Below are 21,306 nucleotides of genomic sequence, written 5' to 3'. Positions count from 1 at the left end.
GTGTCTTTATTCAAAGTACTTTGACAGGATGGAATCCATCACAAATGCCTTTCTTTGTATTTCACTTCATCTCACAGATTGGCAGGAATTGTCATATCAAACGCAAGTGTATTCTTTTATTACTACAGTAGTTAAAAATCCGGAGAAAAGATGTTTTGGTTGGTAGTTGTTTTCTTATTTATATTAAAGAATCATATTGTTCGGTGTGGTTCTTTCAGCTCTAGCAGAAGTACATACATTGTCACAAAAAGGTCAATGATTTCCAATCAATCTTGTTCTACTGATGAGTCTCCCAAATTTAAAGGTACTAGTATCATCTCAAAATTTTAAATTTTACCAACAAATCAAATCAAGGGAAATACCATAATAATTGGCTCCTTTTTTTTATTTATAATAAGAAATAGAAAGCCAAAATACAAAGGAAAGCAGCGAAATATGATTCTTATGAGTTATTATTTCATTACTTAATATAAATACAAAATATACAATTTTTCTAGACCACTGCTCAGATTGAACACTGTAGTGAAAAAGAAATGGGAAAAAATAATTGATTAAAAAGGGATTAGTTTTACAGAAAGAATAGATCAGCAGGGGGTTAACTCTATACAAGTATACAAAAATCTGGGCGTTGCGTTGTGTTTGCCAGGTGACTTCAACTAGTTAGACTGAAAAATGCCTGCAAAGATTGATTTAAGAACTTAGATTAACAACACATAGAGAATGTAAACACTTTCGACTTATATCATAAGTGAACTTACGATTGAGGCGAGCTTATGTACAAGGATGCCGGATTTGCAGCGGTGGTCATCTCCGACTTGCATTCGGTCATCAACTGGTGACAGACTCTGGAATTCAGATATATTTCCTGAGGTTAGTGCAAGTTAATGATCATCTAATATCGGTTTTTTGCCTCTTCGAAGATTTTGCCCTCTCCAATTGGCCTTTCAGTGATTCGCCTGCATCAGTTGAGCTAGAGTCCTGAAGGGGGAATGAATTGAGGTAAAAATATATACAAAATTTTGGGCTACGAATGAAAATAAACTAACTCAGAAACTGACTCTTCTATGAGTATGGATTCCAGATTTTGACTTCTCCATTTCAGCTTCTTTCTGGGCCTTCTTTCTCTCCAGTTCAATCTGCTTGCAGTTTTCGTCGTGTGCCCGCCGGAACATCCGCACGAAGTTCAGCAGTGTGGAGATAACTGCATTTTTCAATTATGTAGGAAAGCAATTTTTACATCGAGCAATGATGATAATAATTTGACAAAAATTACTGAATATGCTTTTCTACTGTAAAAGGAGCCACATTTAATTGTATCAATGCACACAACTTATTTACCTGTGATATTTCATGACAGATAAATCATACAATCCCTAAGAGAAGAAAACTGCCTCTTTTCATAATTGCCTTGCATGGAGGCAAAAACCCACCGCAACAAGATCATAAATCCTATGATGGGCACCCCAGTTATTCTAAATGACATGAGTTCAAATAACCAGGCAGGCAGAATTTTCGCGGAAAATGGCTAAATGAGAGAGCTTGATTTCATGGGATTTTAATTGGAAACAAAATGTCAGATTAGAAGCAAAATTTAAGAGTTTTTCTAGTACATATTGAAACTCAGAGTATAGGACTAACATGCTTTTTCCTCTGAACAAATTGATGGGTGCTTTCTAAATGGTATTTTATCTTTAGAGAGCCGCATTGTCATCTTACGGCAATTAACATCTTTTATACACTAAGTAACCAATTTTCTGATGAAAAAACCAAATATGGGATGTGCTATTTCGAAATTTCTTGGATAAGCCCTATAACTTGAATGTGTTTTGACAAATCCACATTCACCATACAACACAACAACAACAACAACAACAAGCCATTAGTTCCCCAACTATTTGAGGCCAGCTACATGAATCCTTCCTTACACGTTGCTCAAGAGATAAAAACTAGATAAACCAAGCTCATGCATATCATTATGTAAACCTCCCCCTCTTCAATGACTTTCGACTTAAATCATTCCAAGTTTCTTATGGGGCATTTACAGGTTGTCTAAAGGCATATCCATACCATTTTAATCGATTCTTTCTTAACTTATTTGGACTTCCGAGGGCATCTTAATCAATTCTCATACCATCTCAATCTATATTCACCATATCATATTAAATAATCTTTGGCCTTCCAAGAGCATTTCTGCACATGTTTTGTCAATGGTGATTCTCAGGCAGTATAGATTGCAATTCTAGATTTTGAAATTAAATATTATCACTGTGATAAGAGAAAAAAAGATTAGTTACATGGCCAGAAAGATGGAAATTTTTATTAAAAAAAAGGACCTCTAAGGCTCTCTCAAAATTACATGAAAATCAAACCCTTTGAAAAGTAAACTAAATTTTAAGGCCCTGATAATTTAATCTTTTAAAAATGAATTATTTTTTTGAAAAAATTACACTTCTTCCCCTACCCCTCTTCTCCATTCCTTCACTAGCGCTCGCCCATGCCCCAGCCTACCTCCTGGCAAGACCTAGTGAACTCACCCCCATCATCAGGAGCTATGTGCAAGCACGCAAAGAGGTCGGGAGAGCTCAGCAGGGACATGCGGGCTCACCCCGGCCCCAACGAGATAGCCCAACCCAAGCTTGGGACAAAACAAGTTCCCAAGGTTGGGCCGAGCCCGCTTAGCCCCGGTGAGTTTGCCCAACTTGGGCTTAGGGTTGAGCAGGCTCTTAAGATCAGGGTGAGCCTCCTTGGCTCATGCAAGGTCACCTAGCCCGAATGAGGGGGTTAATGGGGTCAAGGCAAGCCTGCCCGATCCATGCAAGCTATCCAAAGGAGTAAGCTCAGGGCGAAGAAGGCTCCCAAGGTCAAGGTAAGCCTGCCCAGCCACAGTGAGCTCACCGGAGAAGCGAGCTTGGGGCCAAGTGGGCTCCCGGAATTGAAGCGAGTCTGCTGCCTAGGTGAGCTTGCCAAAGCCGGGTAGGGAGAATAAATTCAGGAAGCCAGGGAAGAATATCATATTTTGTTTTAGAATTAGGAATTTATTATGGGAAACTTTGTAGGGACCTGAAAGGGGTGTCCGAAACTTGGCAGAGACCTTTAAATCCTCTACCCTAATTTTTATCAATTTGGAATATCAAACAAAAGGCTACAGTTCAACAACAAGAAGTGTTGTTGTAGAAGATCTTGATAATTATTTAACTCTATGAAGTGAATGATCATATATCAATATTAGCAAGAACATAGCAAAAAGCTTACCTTGTTCAAATGGACATCGAGCTGGATCTTCGCCAAAATACTGGGCTAGTGCATCTGCATTCCTGCCCTGTTAACATCCATCAAATAAATTAGAACAGATTATCATATTCAGATTTAGTTGGTAAGTTAAATTATTTTTACACGTCAACAGAAAGTGAGGCACCATACCACTGATGCATACAGGGATGATAAAGTCCGAACATCAGCGGTAGCTACTGCAATGAACTCCTTCAAGGTCTAGAAGAGACACAAAAGAGTTTGATGGTCAAATAACAAATGTAAAACAACAAAAGGGAAACAATACGAAGAAGGCAACAATTAGCAACAAGCAAATCATTCCACAAATGGCGAAACTGATCACCGCGATTAAAAAAGATAATAAACCATTTCAATACTGCAGTCCACAGGTAAAGCGGGCAAATGTGGAATGAAGACCTGAGATGCCCCCACAGCAAACAAGCTTGAGAGCAATAGCTCCTTGACCTTAACTAATACCTTGATTTAGATCATACCTACTTCAATATGGGGTGTTGGCCTGCAATTCTGTTATTTCATGTCCTAACATGTCTCCAGTAACTTGCATATGCATATTGTAGCCTCACCTTAATATGGATGGGAATTTTGAGATATATATATATATATATCACATAAGCTATTGTTAACTTGCTACTAGTGTAGTCTTTTATGGGTTCTTTCACTGTAGTAGTTCTAGTTTGTGCCAATTTGTTCTTTCAGCAAAAGTTTGAATAATGTCTTCAAATTCTAGTGATGGACGGCTCCTTACTGGGCAATTTGAACAATATTAACCAGTTGCTTGGACAAGTGGAATCCAAGACAGTCGTTAAGTTATAAGGGTTTATTTTATGCGCTGTTGCCATGGGCAACACATTTATTATTTTCTTTATATATTAGTCACTAAGAGTCGCATTGTATAATCACAAATCTAGTAAGATGTGCAACCACTGCACAATTAGTAATGGAAGACACAGCAAGCATCAAAGAAGAGGAACAACATGAAATTCATCCTATAATCAATACAGATGCAATTATTGTGCAATATAGACAACTAAACAAGATTAAATTCATATAAAGTGGTAAAATTACAGATAAGAGGGATGCTGAACTGCAATACTTGGCCATACCTTGCGAAATACTTCTGATACTGGGCCATCACTTTCTGATGCCGTCAGTTCTAGTTCAACCTTTTCTAGACCTTTGACAATAGCTTGCATTTCTTCAGCCAAGGACTTCAATTGAATCTGCGTCACACAGCCTTCAGGTAAAAAAATAATGAATCTTGCAAGAGCGATAGCAATATATGTTATACGATATAACCTTCGATGCAATTTCCAGGCTAGGAAGATCTTCATGAAAGTCCAGGAGATGTGAGGATCTTGAGGCAAGAACCTGGTTTTCAAGACAGTGTATTAAAACACTGATGTTGGCATAAAATGAAGAAACAAAAAATGCTGAAAATACATCTAAATCAGATTAGTTCCTGTTATGCTTATTAATTATAGAAAGATAAAACCTCAAGTAGGTCCAAACCACAAAGTCTACAGACATGAGTTAGCATGACAGAGAAATATGAGGTAATATAATTATGAAATCATTAAATTCAGGAATTAAAAAAATGGAAGCCGATCTGCAATGGGAATATTTATTTTCCTATTTTTTACAATTTTGGATTTAAAAAATATATATGAAGATTCTGTCAGTTCTATCCTCTCTCAATCTCTAGTGATTTTTTCTTTTAAATAATACAGCAACACAAGTACTTTTGATTAGGGATACATATAAAGAAGAATTTAGATACAGAAGGCAAGCAGCTTTCTTTAACCTTGTGAAAGTAACAAGCTGGTGACATTATATTAAGACAAGTATCAACTATGAAAAGCAGAGACAACTATTGTACCTTACACAAGTAATGCATGAGTGTCATTTTATTATTAGTGGCACGGGTATCAGTAAGTTTCAGAAGACTGTCGAGACGAAAACCAATAGCTGAACCTGCACAGATTGAACCACAGACATTACTTCCAAAAGGGATAAAAGTGTAAGAAATGAAAGGAAGCACAGGAGACAAGTAATATGCAATTTTAATCATCCAAGATCACTCAAGGAGAACAAGGGTTTTAAGGAGAATGTGGGGAATTCTTAAACCTATAAAAATCACAGCTGAAGCTAAAAGAGAAAGTGAAATGACAAAAAAAGTTATAGGAAACATGATTGAATACTCAAATGCAACAAAGAGTAGCATACATCCTCTGTTAAAGAAATAATACCTGAGGAAAGATGATTCCAACAATGGGCAAAAGAAAACAGGATAGCCTAAAATAATACCCGAGGAAAAATGATTTCAACAATGGGCAAAAGAAATAACATAGGAAAGGTACTTATAGAAGCATCTCCTTCAAATTGATATTTTGACATTCGAATACACAAATATTTGCATCAACTATGCCCTTATCAATCCTCGAGATAAAGAGCAGAAGAAAAATGTACATCTAAGGCCCCAAATCCACATAGATGATGTTTGGCTCATGAACTACTAACATTCTCAAACCGAACACCTAGAGTTATCTCACCTATTCTTATCTATAAAATTCATTTATTTAAAAATATATATATATATTCACCAATTATTTTTTAAAATATTAATATTAATATATATATATTAGTTTAAAAAATCGATTTTAGTCTTAAATTATTTAATTTCAATTAGTATTAATTAAGACAAAGTGTGATCCGCTCATATAAAATTTCCCTCCACAAATGTTTTCAAAAAAATTCCTCACATGCAGACACTCTTCAACCAAACAACCATAGCAAACGAGTCCTAAGAGGAATCTCTTTACTGGTTTAAACATATAAGCACTTGATTTTCACCACATTTCCATAGAAGCAAGTGGGACCTGACTAAAATATAATAATATCACCAAATACTTGATAATTCTAAATAATAGCAGGCTTAGATCTTCATCAGCGCAGGGATAACATATGCAGTTTTGGCTGTTGTCTGCCATGTTTAACATTTATCTAATCAATCATGTATTCTCTTTCAGTGTAAAATATAATATGCCATACATCATCAGTTGAGTAAATTAAATTGCAGAAGTAATACTTAAAAGTTCACAATGAGTGGCATAGAGATCAGATAAAAAATTCATGTTACCTCTAGCAGTTCCCTGGTTTAATGTATTCCCAAGAAGAAGAATTTTCTTCATAATTTCCTTCAGTTTCACTGAGTTCCGAATCTGACAAGTTTTCACAAGATAGATAAATATCATGAGCACACACTTGTATGTACAGATGACCATTTACCTGCACACATGCATTGTCCACAGTGTTCAAACTATTTCTAAGATCTGAAATCTGAAGACAGGTGGCAGAAGCTAATCAGTGTCAAATCATCCACTCAAGTAATCATGCATAACAATTAAAGTTGAAAGTACAAATGACCTGTGCATTGAATTGGATTTTGAAAGAAAACACTCTCAACTTGGATTCCACTCTGGGAACTTTCATCAACTCTAAGAAAAACTGCACAATAAAGGCACAACCAGTTACAGCAGTGAGACTTGGATAGCCCAACGTCATATTAAAGCTTTCAAGAAAACAATATGATGCAACCATGATGCACATAAAATAAAAATGCAAGCAAAGCAACCAGGACCTCCCCTTAGACTGGTTTTTTGAACATAGAAGGGTAGTTTCTTGGCCTTGAACAAACACAAAATCATCATAATCATCATTATCATCATCATCATCATCATAATTAATGATAATACTAATAAACAAGGACTTCATACATAAATATTTACATTACACATATCCTCACAAAGTTTCTCTTTTCATACATTACCGTGAAGAATTGGGATTCTTGAGCCAAGCTAACTGCTTATAATCAAAAATATATGAGAAATACGTAAAATGTCTCTAATATCCTTTATATATATATATATATATATATAAACTTGTAAATACTGTAAGCTAATTTATTTAGCCTTTTAGATTTTTCTTTCAGTATTTTAAGCTATAACCATTTATAAAATAAATATATTTTGAATTTATATTTTGAACATATACTCATGAAAATAATCTCTACACCCCTCCTAAAGATATTTGAGAGAATAAAAATTTTACAGTATTCAAGTAAGGTATAAAAAGCTCTTTTTCATAACCCGATCAAATGGTTTAATACAATAACTCATGGTCAATTTGGTGATGGGTATGTATGTAAAAATTCCAAATTTTCAGGGGTTTACATGGAAAATAAACTTTATGAGGGTATATGTGTGATTTTCGCATTTTTACAAGAGTATATATGTAAAAGGCCCAAAATCAACTTTACCAACATCTCAAGATTCACCCTCTTGCTCATAATGAACATGAGAAACTAGACAAATAACAAGGGAAAAGCAAGGTTGAGACATCACAAATGGAATAAATACAAATTGCAGACCAAGTTTGGCACAAAGATTTATACAAGGCATTGATACCAGCACAAAGATATGGAATGCAATGTCAGCCAAGTAAATTTTAAGTCTTAAGATCAGTTGTAGTAACTTAATAAGAAATCTTTAATTAAAGGATATATTTTTCAATCATGTTTGAAACACAATATTATCACACCAAACGAGAAGCAAAATCAAATACATGGAAACAAAAATGTAGCGCATGATAATGACTGTAAATATATGTGCAACTATTTTTAATAACTGTATCTACTCATCAATGAGAGATTTGATTTTGTCACACAATATAATGATATATAAACCAAAATAAACATGAAGTGACAAGTTTACCTGCTCACACTTTCCAAGATTATCCTTGTCACCATTGTAGTTCTACAACCAAAAGAAAGAAGCACATCTATATAAAAAATGAAAAAAATGAGTGGAAAAACAAGAATGAAAGGTTGGATAAAACTTATGCACTAAGAACCTTGAGAAGCTCCATCTCCTCTTTGGTTGGGCAAAATTTGATGAGGTTCTCCACTTGATCAACATCCAAAATGGAATCATCTAAAGCTAGAGCAGCACTCTGCAAGTAGTATATGATGAGTCAATAGCTACTTCTAACCTCAGAAGCAAAACTGAAAATGAACCCGCACAAGCAAGTGCCAAGTCAAGCATTCATATCTAATTATGCATCCTTGAGTCCTTGACTCGAACAAACAAGTACAATTTACACATTATAAAAGTAACAATGAAGACAATAGTTCTTGGGAGCTGACATAACTTGCAAACAATGACTATAAAGTAAACTCTGCAGAGGCAGAGGATGAATTTGCATTATGACATGGAAAAAGACAATTACCCCACCACACAATACTGCTTCACGCAAAAGGAAAAAAAAATGAAAAGAGAGATATCAGATTGTCAATATTTCACCTTCATTACTAGTATAATTCTAAATGATATATCAAACCGTCAATAAATTATCATTGCTTCTTTCATAGGTCAAATATTACTTTTACTCTAAATTGAGGGCAAACAAAGAAATTTTAAGCATCAATAATTACTGCGAAATATATATAAAAGATCTTTCGTAACTCTGAAAAGAGTATTATCGCTGCTTCTTTCATAGGTGAAACCCTACTTTTCCCCAAAATTGGGAAAAGGAAAATTTAAGTGGTAATACTTACGTACAAGTGGAAGATTATTGATAACTCTGCACATAGCTCCTCATTTCAATTATAAAGTGAGATCTTTCTATATGAGGAAAGAATGGAGGTTATCCTCTAGTATGTATGTACAAGAAAATGTAAATGTCCGACAATTTCATGATACAAAATGGTGTAACATTCTTTTTAAGTATCATCCGCTGTGAAAATTACCATGCATTAAGCTAATTAAATATTGGTAGAAAGCAGAGATTTTACAAGTTTATAACTTAGATGAATCTATTTTTCTTTTCTAAACATGCAAGTTCGACAAAATGACTGAAAGAACTATAAATGGCTTACCATCATATCCGAAAGTGGCATCTTGACTTTTGTGAGCATGATTTCAGTATTATTCGCTCGTCTTAACTCAATCTACAAAACAAATATTATATAAATAAAATAATACCATCAGTATGAAAGTGTAATGCAATGAACAAGAACATTAACATTTAAAACTGTAGCAAATGCCATAATGCTAATTAAGAGGGGATCAAACACGTGACTCTTTGGTTCCTAAACTATATATACAATTATGTCATGATGTTCAAGGCCATGCTTCATCAATCCTGTCAACTTTTTGCACCAGCAAATCCATAACTCTTCATTTTTAATAAATTTTAAGTTTATATATCTGTGAACAGTAATTGTTATTGAGCACTTGATTTAACAAACATGTCTCTTTGAGCAACATCACCTAAATCATCCTCCATTTGCTCTTCTTGGAGATGCATCTCCTAAATTACCATATGCTTTAATCACAATGTTGAATCAGAATTAGCTCATAATATATGATAGTACGGTAGCCATAATCAAGATCTCAGTTAAAAGGACTACATTTTCCAGAATTTCAGCAATGAAATAATCCATCATCATTCTTGCAAATTTTGTCACCCCGCTGTCAACCTCCAATTTCCCAACACAGTTTGAATATTGTATCGGGATTCTACTAAAACAGAGTAAAACATTGCTATCAGCAGACAAGATATTCAAATAATCTACGGGCATGCAGGCACAAACAGCTAATATGGATTGCAAGAGGCGCAAGATGTGCATCTAGCAAAAAAAAAATCAGAAACGAAGTTTAAAAAACAATGGAGATAAAAATTCCAGCATCCACAGAATTAATATGTTACCAGGTGAACTTTATCAGTTTTTGATCCAAGAGATTTGCGACGCCCATCTGACTTGCTATCATTAGATTTTGGGACAACTGCAGGGAAGAGACTCTCAAGCTCTGACACATCAAAATCTGAAGCCCTACATGAAAGTGGTGAAGAATAAGTGCAGGCAAGGCTGATTATAAATCAAAACTGAAAATTAAGTTCTGTATCTAGCACCATCAAAGATGTAGTGGGGAAACAAGACACAGAAAGCTCTAAAATAAATTGAGAATGACCTAGTAGATTATACGAAAATCATAAAAACAAGTAAATCATTGGAGAAAATTGAATAAAATTTGATGTAGGGAACTAGCACAATAAAAATAATTTATCATACCCTGGAGAATCATCAGACTTTTGTAATTCTGCCCATAAGCTTCCTTGCACAGCTCTTGTAACTTTTACCCAATGCAGTGGCTTCAATGTAGACTTTCGTGGTGCTGAGGCAGACAAGCCTGGGCTTGCAGGACGTATGCTGCCCCTTCCTCTCCCTCCAACTGCCCCTTTTGCACCAGTTTGAGAGGGGAGGGAACCAGGAGGTGGCGGAGGAGCTCCTGGGGCCCTGGGTGGAGGTGGAGGACCAGAAGTGCGTCCCCCAGGGAGGTGGAGGTGGAGGTGGACCTCCACGACCAGGAGGAGGCGGTGGTGGTGGAGCTCCTGCACGCCCTCCAGGGGGAGGTGGCGGAGGTGGTGCTCCTGCACGTGCTCCTGGGGGAGGGGGAGGTGGAGGTGGCCCTCCTGCACGTGCTCCAAGTGGAGGGGGAGGCGGTGGAGGTGGCCCTCCTGCACGTGCTCCAGGGGGAGGCGGGGGTGGTGGAGGTGGCCCTCCTACACGTGCTCCAGGAGGAGCAGGAGGGGGAGGTGGTGGAGGTGGCGGAGGTGGCCCACCTGCACGTGCTCAGGAGGTGGGGGAGGTGGGGGTGGGGGGTGGAGGTGGAGGTGGAGCTCCTGCAAGTGCTCTAGGGGAGGAGGAGGCGGAGGTGGGGGAGGAGGAGGAGGAGGAGGAGGAGGGGCAGGAGGTACTCTTCCAAAAGCCATTGGAGGAGGTGGTGGTGGTGGTGGTGGTGGTGGAGGTGTCAAAGAAGGACATCTATTGGGCCCAGTCAATGCAGCCATTACAGGAGGTGGGGAAGGGGGTGGAAGTGGAGCACTTGATGAGCTACGCATTGAAGGTGGTGGCGGAGGTGGTGGTGGTGGTGGTGGAGGTGGAGAAACTATAGATGTCCTTGAAAGCATAGGGCGGTGGAGGTGGAGGTGGAGGGGGAGGGGGAGGGGCTGATGATGCTCCATGAGACTTGGGGGAGGAGGAGGAGGTGGTGGTGGTGGAGGGGCAAATGTTGGAGGGGGTGGACCTCGAGGAGGAGGTGGGGGAGGTGGGGGTGGAGGAACTTGAAATGAACCTGGATGTGATCTTGTAGGTGGTGGTGGAGGAGGGGGAGGTGTGGGAATTTGATTAGGAGATTGGAGCCCAATTCTGCTTTGTGTAGAAGAGGAAGTTGTCTGAGAAGACTGTGAAGTAGAAGGCATTGAAACCCCCAAAGGACGAGATGGTGGAGGTGGAGGCGGTGGCGGTGGTGGAGGAGGTGGCAGAGAAGGTTGTGGTCTAAGTGAAGGCGGAGGTGGAATCTGATTTAGCATTTCTCTGCCCAAACCTGAAATTTGACTAGGTGAGGAAGATGAAGAGAGCTCTTTAAGATAAATGTTAGGTGTAGTACCAGGCAGTGGAGGAGGCGGCAGTGGAGGTGATGGTGGTGGTGAAGTATGAGCTTGCAATGCAGGTGGGACTGGAGCAGGTGTATGAGAAGCAACCTCTTCAACTGAGGGCAGCGTCAGTTTCTGGTGGGAAGTCAGAGTTGGCGAAACCTCAGCAGTTTCACCTGCCTCATTATCAAGTGAATTTGCAGAAATCGCAAGGGCGGGTGGCGCACTGTTATATCTCGAAGGAGGGTGAGCAGGAACATAAACACTTGTAGCGTTGGAACCTTTCTTTGGAGTTATCCACCTGGAAATGGTCTTCGGTTTTGTTGGTTTCTTGTCGGTGCTAAGCGAATCTTGATTGTTCCTTTGTTTGGATAAGATAGGATCAGATGGTGGTTTCTTCAACATGGTTGGCAACAAAGTATCCTTACTTTGTTGTTCAATCTCAGTTACCGTCTTCTGACTAAGAACCTTAGGCTCTCCCTTATGCTGAGCAACACTACCACTATCTGTCTCATTATATTCAGGAATTTCTGAGTAAGATCTCACTTCATTGGCTATCACAGACTTGTGAATCTTGTCATCAAAATTAGATTGAATTTCCGAATGAGATCTCACTTCATTTGCTATCACAGACTTGTGAATCTTGTCATCAAAATTAGATTTCTTACTTGTAACAATGTTGGTTGTATCGTGCTTGGAACTGCTGTTTCCTTGTCTCGTGAATTCACCAACTGGTGCCGGAGTTTCAGCCTTACTTTTCATATGGCCTGAAGTAAATGTTCTTTGATCGTCCATGTTCCTTGCATCATGTTTAAAGTTGCTCCTTTCTAATTCACCTGTACTATCATATACCTGAGTGATAAAACAGTCAGTCACTTCTCTGTAATTGCTGATTTCTACCATACTTTTCTCTTCAATTATGACCTTGTCGTCCAGACTTATTGCCTTCTCAGTAACAATTTTTATGTCATGTTTTATATTTCTATCATGAAGATGACTCTGGGCTAAATCTGCAACATCAAAGTTTCCTGACTTACTCTCAGAAAGAGCATCAAAATCACTGTTGTTTGCAACATTATCTCCATCCCTTCTGTGATCACTAGTTCTTAATGTAGACCTAATCCCAATTGCCATATCCGGTGTCTCTACCCCGTGACTCTTGTCATGTGGGAGAGGTTTCTTTCTAGCAACGGAGTTCCCATTCCCACATCTGTTATCAGCCTCACCAACTGATGTTGGGTGGTGTGCATGATGATTTGGCTCTTGATGAATAACAATTTTTGTATCAACCTCAGACTTATTGGTCTCTAACACACTCTTCTCATCAATAGCAATGGTAATAGAATCTTCAAAGTCCTGCTTAAAATTCCCATTATTCATTGTGCTCTTCTCTTTTACTGCAATCATGTCTTTTGCAGAGGATTTGTTTTCTTCAATAAAGTTCTTACCTTCAACTAGAAGGGTACTCTTCTCTTCCATGGGCTGTGTAAGAGAACATTCAGCAGCCTGTTTAGAGTTGCTACCACCCATCGTTCCCTTCTCTTCAAGAGTGGCCATGTCATCTAATGTGAATAACTTCTCCGCAACAATATCCTTTTGAATTGACTCCCCATTATCAATTATAATTTCTGCCCGTTCTGTAATAGCCATAGTTTCAATGTTACCATTGTCAAAATTGACGATAATCTCTGACTCTTTGCCAACTTTGCTGAAATCTGATTGGCTAGTCACTTCGTCAACTGAATTTGAGGTTTCTAGCTTGCAAAACCCATCTTCCACCATGGTTTTGATTTGAACCATGTTAACCTCAGCGTCCCTCTTGCTATCCTGCCAATCTGCATTGCTAAAAATCTCTTCTGCCTCAAAAAACTCTTCTATTGAGGCAACATCCGTCTCATCCTCATCTCCAGCTATGTCTGTGGTGGCATCAGATTCAACAGCATCCAAGTCTGAAAAGAGTACCTGATTCAGGGATGAATGTGCTTTCAACTCCAATCATATTATGAACAGACACTAATATGTAAGAGAAACAAACACCTACCTCTGCTTTGAAGTCCTTTGGGAACTGATCCTTGGCATTCCACACTGTGTCAATCTCCTCACGGTTCAGCAGCAAAACATTTGATTGGATGAATGCAGTGTTGAACATCAACCTGAACATCATTTCCTCTCGCTCCAAATCATCGTCCATGTGGATGCATTCAATTACAACATCCCCTTGAACACGGCATCTTACATTTATTTTAATAGGCGAATTATCTTCCTGGAATCATTTCAAAATCAATAATTTTCTAGTTAAAAAATACACCAAAGATCATTCCTTGCAATAAAGCCTTGCCTGTCTGTAGTGGGAAATTCGTCTCTTGGTCTTTAAAGATGAGAACAAAATCTTAGAGCTTCTATTTGCTGGGGTCAATGGGTCCTGACCGTAGACACGAACAATTGGCCTGCAACCCCCTTTTCCATCAAAATTGGGAACAATTGTAAGAATGACACATTCCAAATAGAAGGGCTTGTCATGAGGAGGCCACTCCAAGCCTCGTCTTGAAATATACTGAAGATATCTCATATGAGAAGGTTGCGGATTCAATGGAGACAATAAATGGAGCAGCTCCTTTGGAGCCTGCTTATAAACCATCTCCAAAGTCTTCTGCTCCCCGGTGTACTGTTTCCTGTAAAGCAGCAGCCCTGCAAGCATGAATGCAAGCACAGGCCATCCACCTCTCTCACAGTGCATTAACAACACATTGTTCTGCCCTTCCAATGAAAGCCAACTCTCACTTGACCTCAAGAAGTGATGTATCATCTCAAAAGGGAAGCAAAGGACAGCCTTCATATTGTCGAGGATAGTCCATGACAGTCATATCATACCCCGATAAAATATCAAAGACTTGGCTCCTCCGATCCCCCTCCCGGAAGTTGAATACCATGAATGAGGCATCAGGGAAATAGTCATTGAGCTGCGTGACAATGCCGCCCATATAATCCTTGTACTCATCTTCTTCCAATGTCTCAGTGGAGAAGCAACAATCAAACACTACAACCACAAATTCACGTTTCTCCCAGCATTAGGGCAATTACCAGTAAAACAAAAAAACAACCAAACAAACAAAAAGATTTGTCTTTTCCTTCTTCATCACTGAAACGCTTTAAAAAATAATCAAGAACCCAAAAAAAAACCCCTCAAATTTCGCCTCAATACCATCAAGAAACCAGCAAAATAAACTCAAATTCAGCAACTACAAGTAAAAACAAAACAATCAAGCAACATCAACAAAGAATCACCATCAATTACAAAGGTACCAAAGATCTTAGCTACAAAAAAAACATAGTCAAAAAAGCAAGCATTAGTACCATAAACCCTCTCGGAGATCTCAAGAAGGCGATCCGGAGGCTTGCGATAGAACAGCCTCCTAAAGAGCGCCATCCGGCGGCGGTGCCAGCTTGCGCCGTGGCGGCCTCGATCCGATCAAGAACAAAACTTTACCCTCTCAATCAAGATCCCGATCAAGCTACAGATGAATCGATCGGGATCCACAGAACGAGAGCTCGACAGCGATGGGAGATCTAGGGTTTGGAGTCGGCGAAGACGGAGAAATTTTACTCCTTATTTTTCTCCCTTAGTTTTTGGAGGAGTTTTATGGCTTTGCTTTGCTTGCGATGTCGGAAGAGAGGCGTTGAACTGGAAGAGAACTATGGTGACTGGGAAACGCGTTTTTCCAGGGATTTATCTCGTTTCTCGTTGCGTTTTTTGCATTTTGCCCCCTAGTAATGTTGGGATTGTGAATCAATTTTATTTTTTTTTTAGCATTATGATGCATTTTTTTACCATCAAATTTTTTACCTTTTTTTTAAAAAAAAAATTGCACATGTATTTCAGATGGAATAATTTTTGATAGACCTCATAAGTCATAAATATGTGTATATGCAGTGAAATCCATCATTTTTTAAATTTTATTTTATTATTTTTTATTTTATATCGCGTTATATTTTAGCAACAAGCACTAGTAGTCTAGTGGATTTTGTTACAAATAGTGATGGACATAACACAAGATTAAATCCTCCCTAAAGTACTATAGTATCACTACTATATTATTGTTACATTAATAACTGTTTTTTAACCCAGATATGAGGTATTGTATCCATCTCCTTCAAAATTATATGGTAAAGCAATTTATTAGCTTGATTTAATTCAAAAATAAAATTTAGGCGTGTATAGCAGAATTTTCATTGCCCCAATGGTATTTTATAAATTAATTAATTCTAGATGATTGATAAGTCATAATAACTAATTCACCATCGTACATTTCTGTCATTTGGTGTTTGTTGCTTTTAAAAACAATTAACAATAGTAAAATAAAAATATGAATATAAAATATATTTTTTCCCAAATTCAAGCTTTCAAATTTGAATGGATATAGATAAAAATCATAAAATTTGAACCATGCTTGATTATTATTATTATAAGTTTAAATAATATTTAAATCAAAAGTAATAAGTTATTAAAATTCACCAAGGACTAAAATAAACAGTGCAAATAGTTCAAGGGACCAATAGTGGATTTTCCACCAGGCCAAAAACACTAAATCCGTTTCCCATGACCGTTTCCCAGAAAACGTTTTTCATGCAAATGTAACAGTAGTGCACGGAGTCCGTAAACGGCAAAGGACACGTGGCGGTTGGAAGCAAGTGGAACACAGACAAGGACCGGGTGCCGGACAAAGAGGAACCTGGAGAGACTAAAATCACGGCTAGATCTCTGCCGCCAAACTGCTCCGAGATAAGAAAACTTATCAATCTCGACGCAATCTAACGGTGAGTACATCGTGTTTGCACGTGGGAGCACGTGCAGCGGTGGTTGTTCCGGTTCGCGGGTCATCGTGTTGGGTACCTTTTATTGTGCAAGGATTTGAAAGCAGTAAGGACGACAACTGCTTAAGTTAAATTACATATTTACCCTTGAGAAAATCTATTTTATTATTTTTATTTTATTTTATTTTATTTTTTTACGGATTCAGGGACCGGCTTCGGACATGTTTGAAGTACAACTACAAATTTAATAACACTTATACCCTTATTTACATAGACTGAGGTTTGAACTCACCTTCTCAGTAAAACACGAACACTTAAATTTTTTATCAATATATCCCTACATTTTTAATTTAAATATTTATTAATGTTAATGTTTTATCTTTCATAGTATATTTTATGTATTTAATTTAAATAAATATATTTTATAATATTGTTAACAAATGACATGTGTTAATATAAACTTATTGTGTAAATAAAGCAAAATAAAGGATTGTGAAAATGATAGATACGGAAATATTTAATTTCAAGAGAAAATATTTTTTTCCCTTCTTAATTTTGGATTAAATGCCTCAATTCATCTTTTAATCCATTTTAAAACATTTTGTAGCATATAAATGTAAGAAAAGTACAGTTATTTTTTTGTGAGTAATTTTTTTTTGTAGTTGTGTAATGTCACATCACATATATAATAATAAAACTTATGTGATTAAGACTACAAATAGGATCTAAAAAAATAGGTTTTATTAAAAAATTAATAAGTTGGAACTTTAACTTTTTGCAAGATAAGAAGGTATTAATTTATATGAGTTGGTATAAAAATAGTAAATAAAAAACATAAAAGTCTCAATGTTTGCTTGCTAATTAAATTAGTAGAAAAGGTTAGTTTGATGTAATGCATGACGAGTTTTAGGAATGGAGTCACATTGTGACTGTTTTTTTTAAAAAAAAATTTAATTTAATATAAAAAATTTATGAAAACTTTTTAATTATTAAATTATTATTTTATTAAAATATGTGAATAAGCCACATGTAGGGTTGGTTATATTTAATATTGTTTTTAATGGAGGTTTGTTTTTTCACACATAAATTAATGTTTTTTTTTTTTAATTTTGGTACTTTTGGAATTTATGGATTAATATATGATAGTTTTTTTAAAGTTAATGCCACATTATTGTATAACTGAAATTTATTTATTTTTCATCTAATGAAGTTAATAATTTTAAAATACTAAAATAATTAAAATTGAGGTATTCATCATTTACTTTTATAATTTTTCATAAAAAATTGCTTCGATAAAAATCAGATCATAATCGTATCTTTAAATCCAAGTCAAATAAAAAATCACTCTCGATCAGTTTTTCTCATTTTCATTTTCTTTATTTTTCTTAAATACAAAAAAAAATCCAATTTAATCATTCAAATGTTTATCACACGTTATATATATATATATATATATAAAAAGATGGTCTGATCCAAAAACACAAGCGGAGAAAAAGCTTTTAAAGTGCATGTGAGGCTACATGTAAAAAGTGACCAAACTTTTATAAATTCTCAATTAAAAAAGAAGGAAAAAATTGGTGGTTGTCACATGACCACACAAATTAAGGATTGATACAAATATTAATAACATAATTTGTTTACATTTTTTTATTAAAAAAAAGAAATAAAAGAAAAGAAATTCCTGTTTTGCATGTATACATGCACATGTAAAGGAATTCATGCAATAAAGTAATTTTTATTTTTTAAAAAATAAAGGTATATATATATGAGACCTTTAAAGGTATATTTATAGGATTATGTATATGTGAAGAGTTGATGGAAAAAATTATATACCATTGAATTTAAATAATAAAAATATTATATGTGGCTTTCTAATTTGAAAAATTTTAATAAATTTTTAAAAATATTTTTAACAATGTTTCTAATAGGGTCTTTAAAATCATTTTTTAAATAGATGTCAGCATCAATAATAAAAGTTATTATTATTATTATTATTATATTAGAAATAGTGTTCCTTCTTTATCAGAGGTTGCCTCTTCATCTTCATATAATAAAAAAATGTTTTATTATTATTATTATATATATAAAGCCCAAATGTGAAGATATCTATTAAAATAAGCACTGGGCCTATTATATATATATATATACATATCAATATATGGGCCGTGGTTCGATGTTTCTTTTTTGAAGTGGGCCTCATTGTAAAACACTCATTAACGATTAAACCACATTAATTAAAGATATCCGGAATAAAACAAATCACTAAAAAGATAATATTTTTAAAAAAAAAAGATAGATCACTCATAATATATTTAAATAAAAAAGAAGAAGAAGAATGCGTTATCAATCAACAGTAAGATAATATTACCAATCTAGGTTTTAAGAATATTTTTTTATAATAATTTTAATAAGAAAAATAATTTTTTTATAAAATAAACATTTTGTAAGTTAGAAAAGCAATTTACTTATTTTTCTCATTGATGTTTTTAGGAGTATTTATGTGCAAACGAGTTTCAAGGAAACTCTGTAAAAATATTATATATTAAAAGATTAAACATGTATATTTTTTTTTCATTAACTAAAATTAAATTATTAAATCAACACAAGTCCTTTCCAAGTTCCAACAGCATGACCTAACAAACTCATAGCTTTTATTTCATAAAAATTTATCTCTCAGTAAAAAAGTTTTAAAAATAAATAAATAAATAAGTAAATAAAAATAAATGTTAAAAAAAAAAAACCACTCACAGGAAAGGGAACTCATCAACGCAAGTTTTCAAAATATATATATATATATATATATATATATGAGCTCACAATTTTCTTTGGAACCTCTATAAATTCAAATGCCTCCCTCTCTTTATGCCCTCTCTTTCTAATAGCTAATCATACATATTTTTTCTTTTACTTTTTTGTCTCTACTGATGTTCTACGGATGTTTACAAATGACGTCTTGTATATACTTAATGATTTTGAGAGATCCTATTTTCATATTAGAAAATTGATAATTTTTCCTTGCTAAGTGAAATTGAGACTCTCACAATATTATCTGAGATGCATCGTTTCTCCATCTTATAAAGAATAATATTATTATTAATATTATAAAAAATAATTTTATAATATTTATAAGGTTCTTAGCACCCATATTTATAACCATAATAATTTGTTATACATACGCACACGCACACACAAATATTTAATTTTAAGGAAAATTATAAGGTGTTACTATTATTGTATAGATTGAAGTAGGTTATGTAGAGGACATGGTAGGAAAAAGAGTTGATGCTTGATGATGGAACCTTACTACCTTTCTTTTGGTCTTTATTTATAATAAAGTGCATCTATCCATTGCACTTCCTAAGAGACCAAGCATTGTGCATGGCCTCCACTTTTTCTACTAATTAATTATATTCTTTCTTCTTCTTCTTCTTCTTCTTCTTCTTGCTTGTCCTCCATGCATTCAAAACTAATTAGCCATGATGTAGACTTCTCACCCATTACCATTAAGGTTAGGTTTTGTTAAATGAGTTTAGTGGTTTTCATTAAAGTCTTTTATTTTATTTTATTGAAAGTACTTATATAAAAATGTTCTCTTTATGGGGCATACATGCAATTACACACACGTGTATATATATATATGTATATATATCTTAAAAAATATAAAAATTTAGGATTTCATCTCAAAATTATTAAAATGAAATTTTTGTATAGTAACGATCCCATATACACACACGCACTTGAACTTATAATCATAAAATCAAACTTAATATTAAGTTGTAAGTTCATTTTATACTAAACCAGACTATAATAAAGTAACAATATCGTTATTTTTAAAACATTAAAAAAATATTATGAATATAAAGTCAAAAGTAACAAATTGTGAGACATCATGTTTGTTTTTTTCTAAATTTTATAAAAATGAATAAATAATAAATAATAAATATTTATTATGTTTAAAAAGTCAAAAATAATAAACAGTGAGTCATATATTTTGCATGAATTTCATAAGCATGATGGCAAAATAATATAAATGAATAATTGATTGTGGGTTTAATTAAATTTATTTCAAGCACCTTCTTATATATATATATATATGTGATTAATCATGCAAGAGCTATATATGTGTTGACACAGTAAAAAAGTTATTAAAACATATCATATGCTCAACCATTAAGGAACTTTAGAACATAAGGGACCACTAATTAGGATGCTTAAGCAATAATTTATATACATTAATCAAAATAAACAAATTATTAGAATCAAATGATATCTTTTAATAAAATGAAAAGATGTTTAAGTGCAAACCACCATTAATTCCCATCAAAACATAGGTGGAGTTAGGTACTACTTGATTGATCATCTCCCAAAAGCCATGCATTAGAGGGCCCTTCTTAACAAAATGGGTCATTTGTTTGTCTTTGAAATGATACCATATGAACCAACATAATTCATATTTAATAAGAGAAATTAATAATAATAATAATATAGAAAAATTTATTCAAGTGTAGACTAATACTTTGATCGTAATTTAAAATGTTTCGATACCAATTTGAGAATAAAGTAGGTATAAGTTACATGACTTTTTTTTAGAATATTTTTATTTTATAAGAAGAATTTAAATTTAATAAATTAACCAATTTGATTAGTGTTACTTTTCGCTCATCTTTAACGGAACAAAATATGTATAAAAAGTATTCTTTATTTATATTA

The 21,306-nt window shown here is 34.9% G+C and overlaps 1 protein-coding gene across 1 annotated transcript; it reads right to left on the bottom strand.

Moving 5' to 3' along the window:
- Positions 1–436: 436 nt before the first annotated feature.
- LOC120250450 (formin-like protein 20) lies at positions 437–15,407 on the bottom strand. The gene is given in 23 exon segments (XM_039259270.1): positions 437–676; positions 759–978; positions 1,059–1,201; positions 3,253–3,319; positions 3,421–3,489; positions 4,395–4,511; positions 4,588–4,659; positions 5,168–5,262; positions 6,428–6,509; positions 6,577–6,627; positions 6,715–6,795; positions 8,061–8,102; positions 8,200–8,298; positions 9,224–9,295; positions 10,057–10,180; positions 10,421–10,684; positions 10,686–10,983; positions 10,986–11,735; positions 11,799–13,746; positions 13,826–14,047; positions 14,123–14,599; positions 14,601–14,821; positions 15,139–15,407. Coding segments are annotated over 22 exon segments (5,457 nt in total). The 5' UTR covers positions 15,212–15,407; the 3' UTR covers positions 437–676; positions 759–888.
- Positions 15,408–21,306: the final 5,899 nt, after the last annotated feature.

Source organism: Dioscorea cayenensis, chromosome 19, assembly GCF_009730915.1.
Source record: "Dioscorea cayenensis subsp. rotundata cultivar TDr96_F1 chromosome 19, TDr96_F1_v2_PseudoChromosome.rev07_lg8_w22 25.fasta, whole genome shotgun sequence".
Lineage (NCBI taxonomy): Eukaryota > Viridiplantae > Streptophyta > Magnoliopsida > Dioscoreales > Dioscoreaceae > Dioscorea > Dioscorea cayenensis.
The sequence above is the reverse complement of the archived record's forward strand: the minus strand, read 5'-3'. Positions and strand labels throughout refer to the sequence as shown.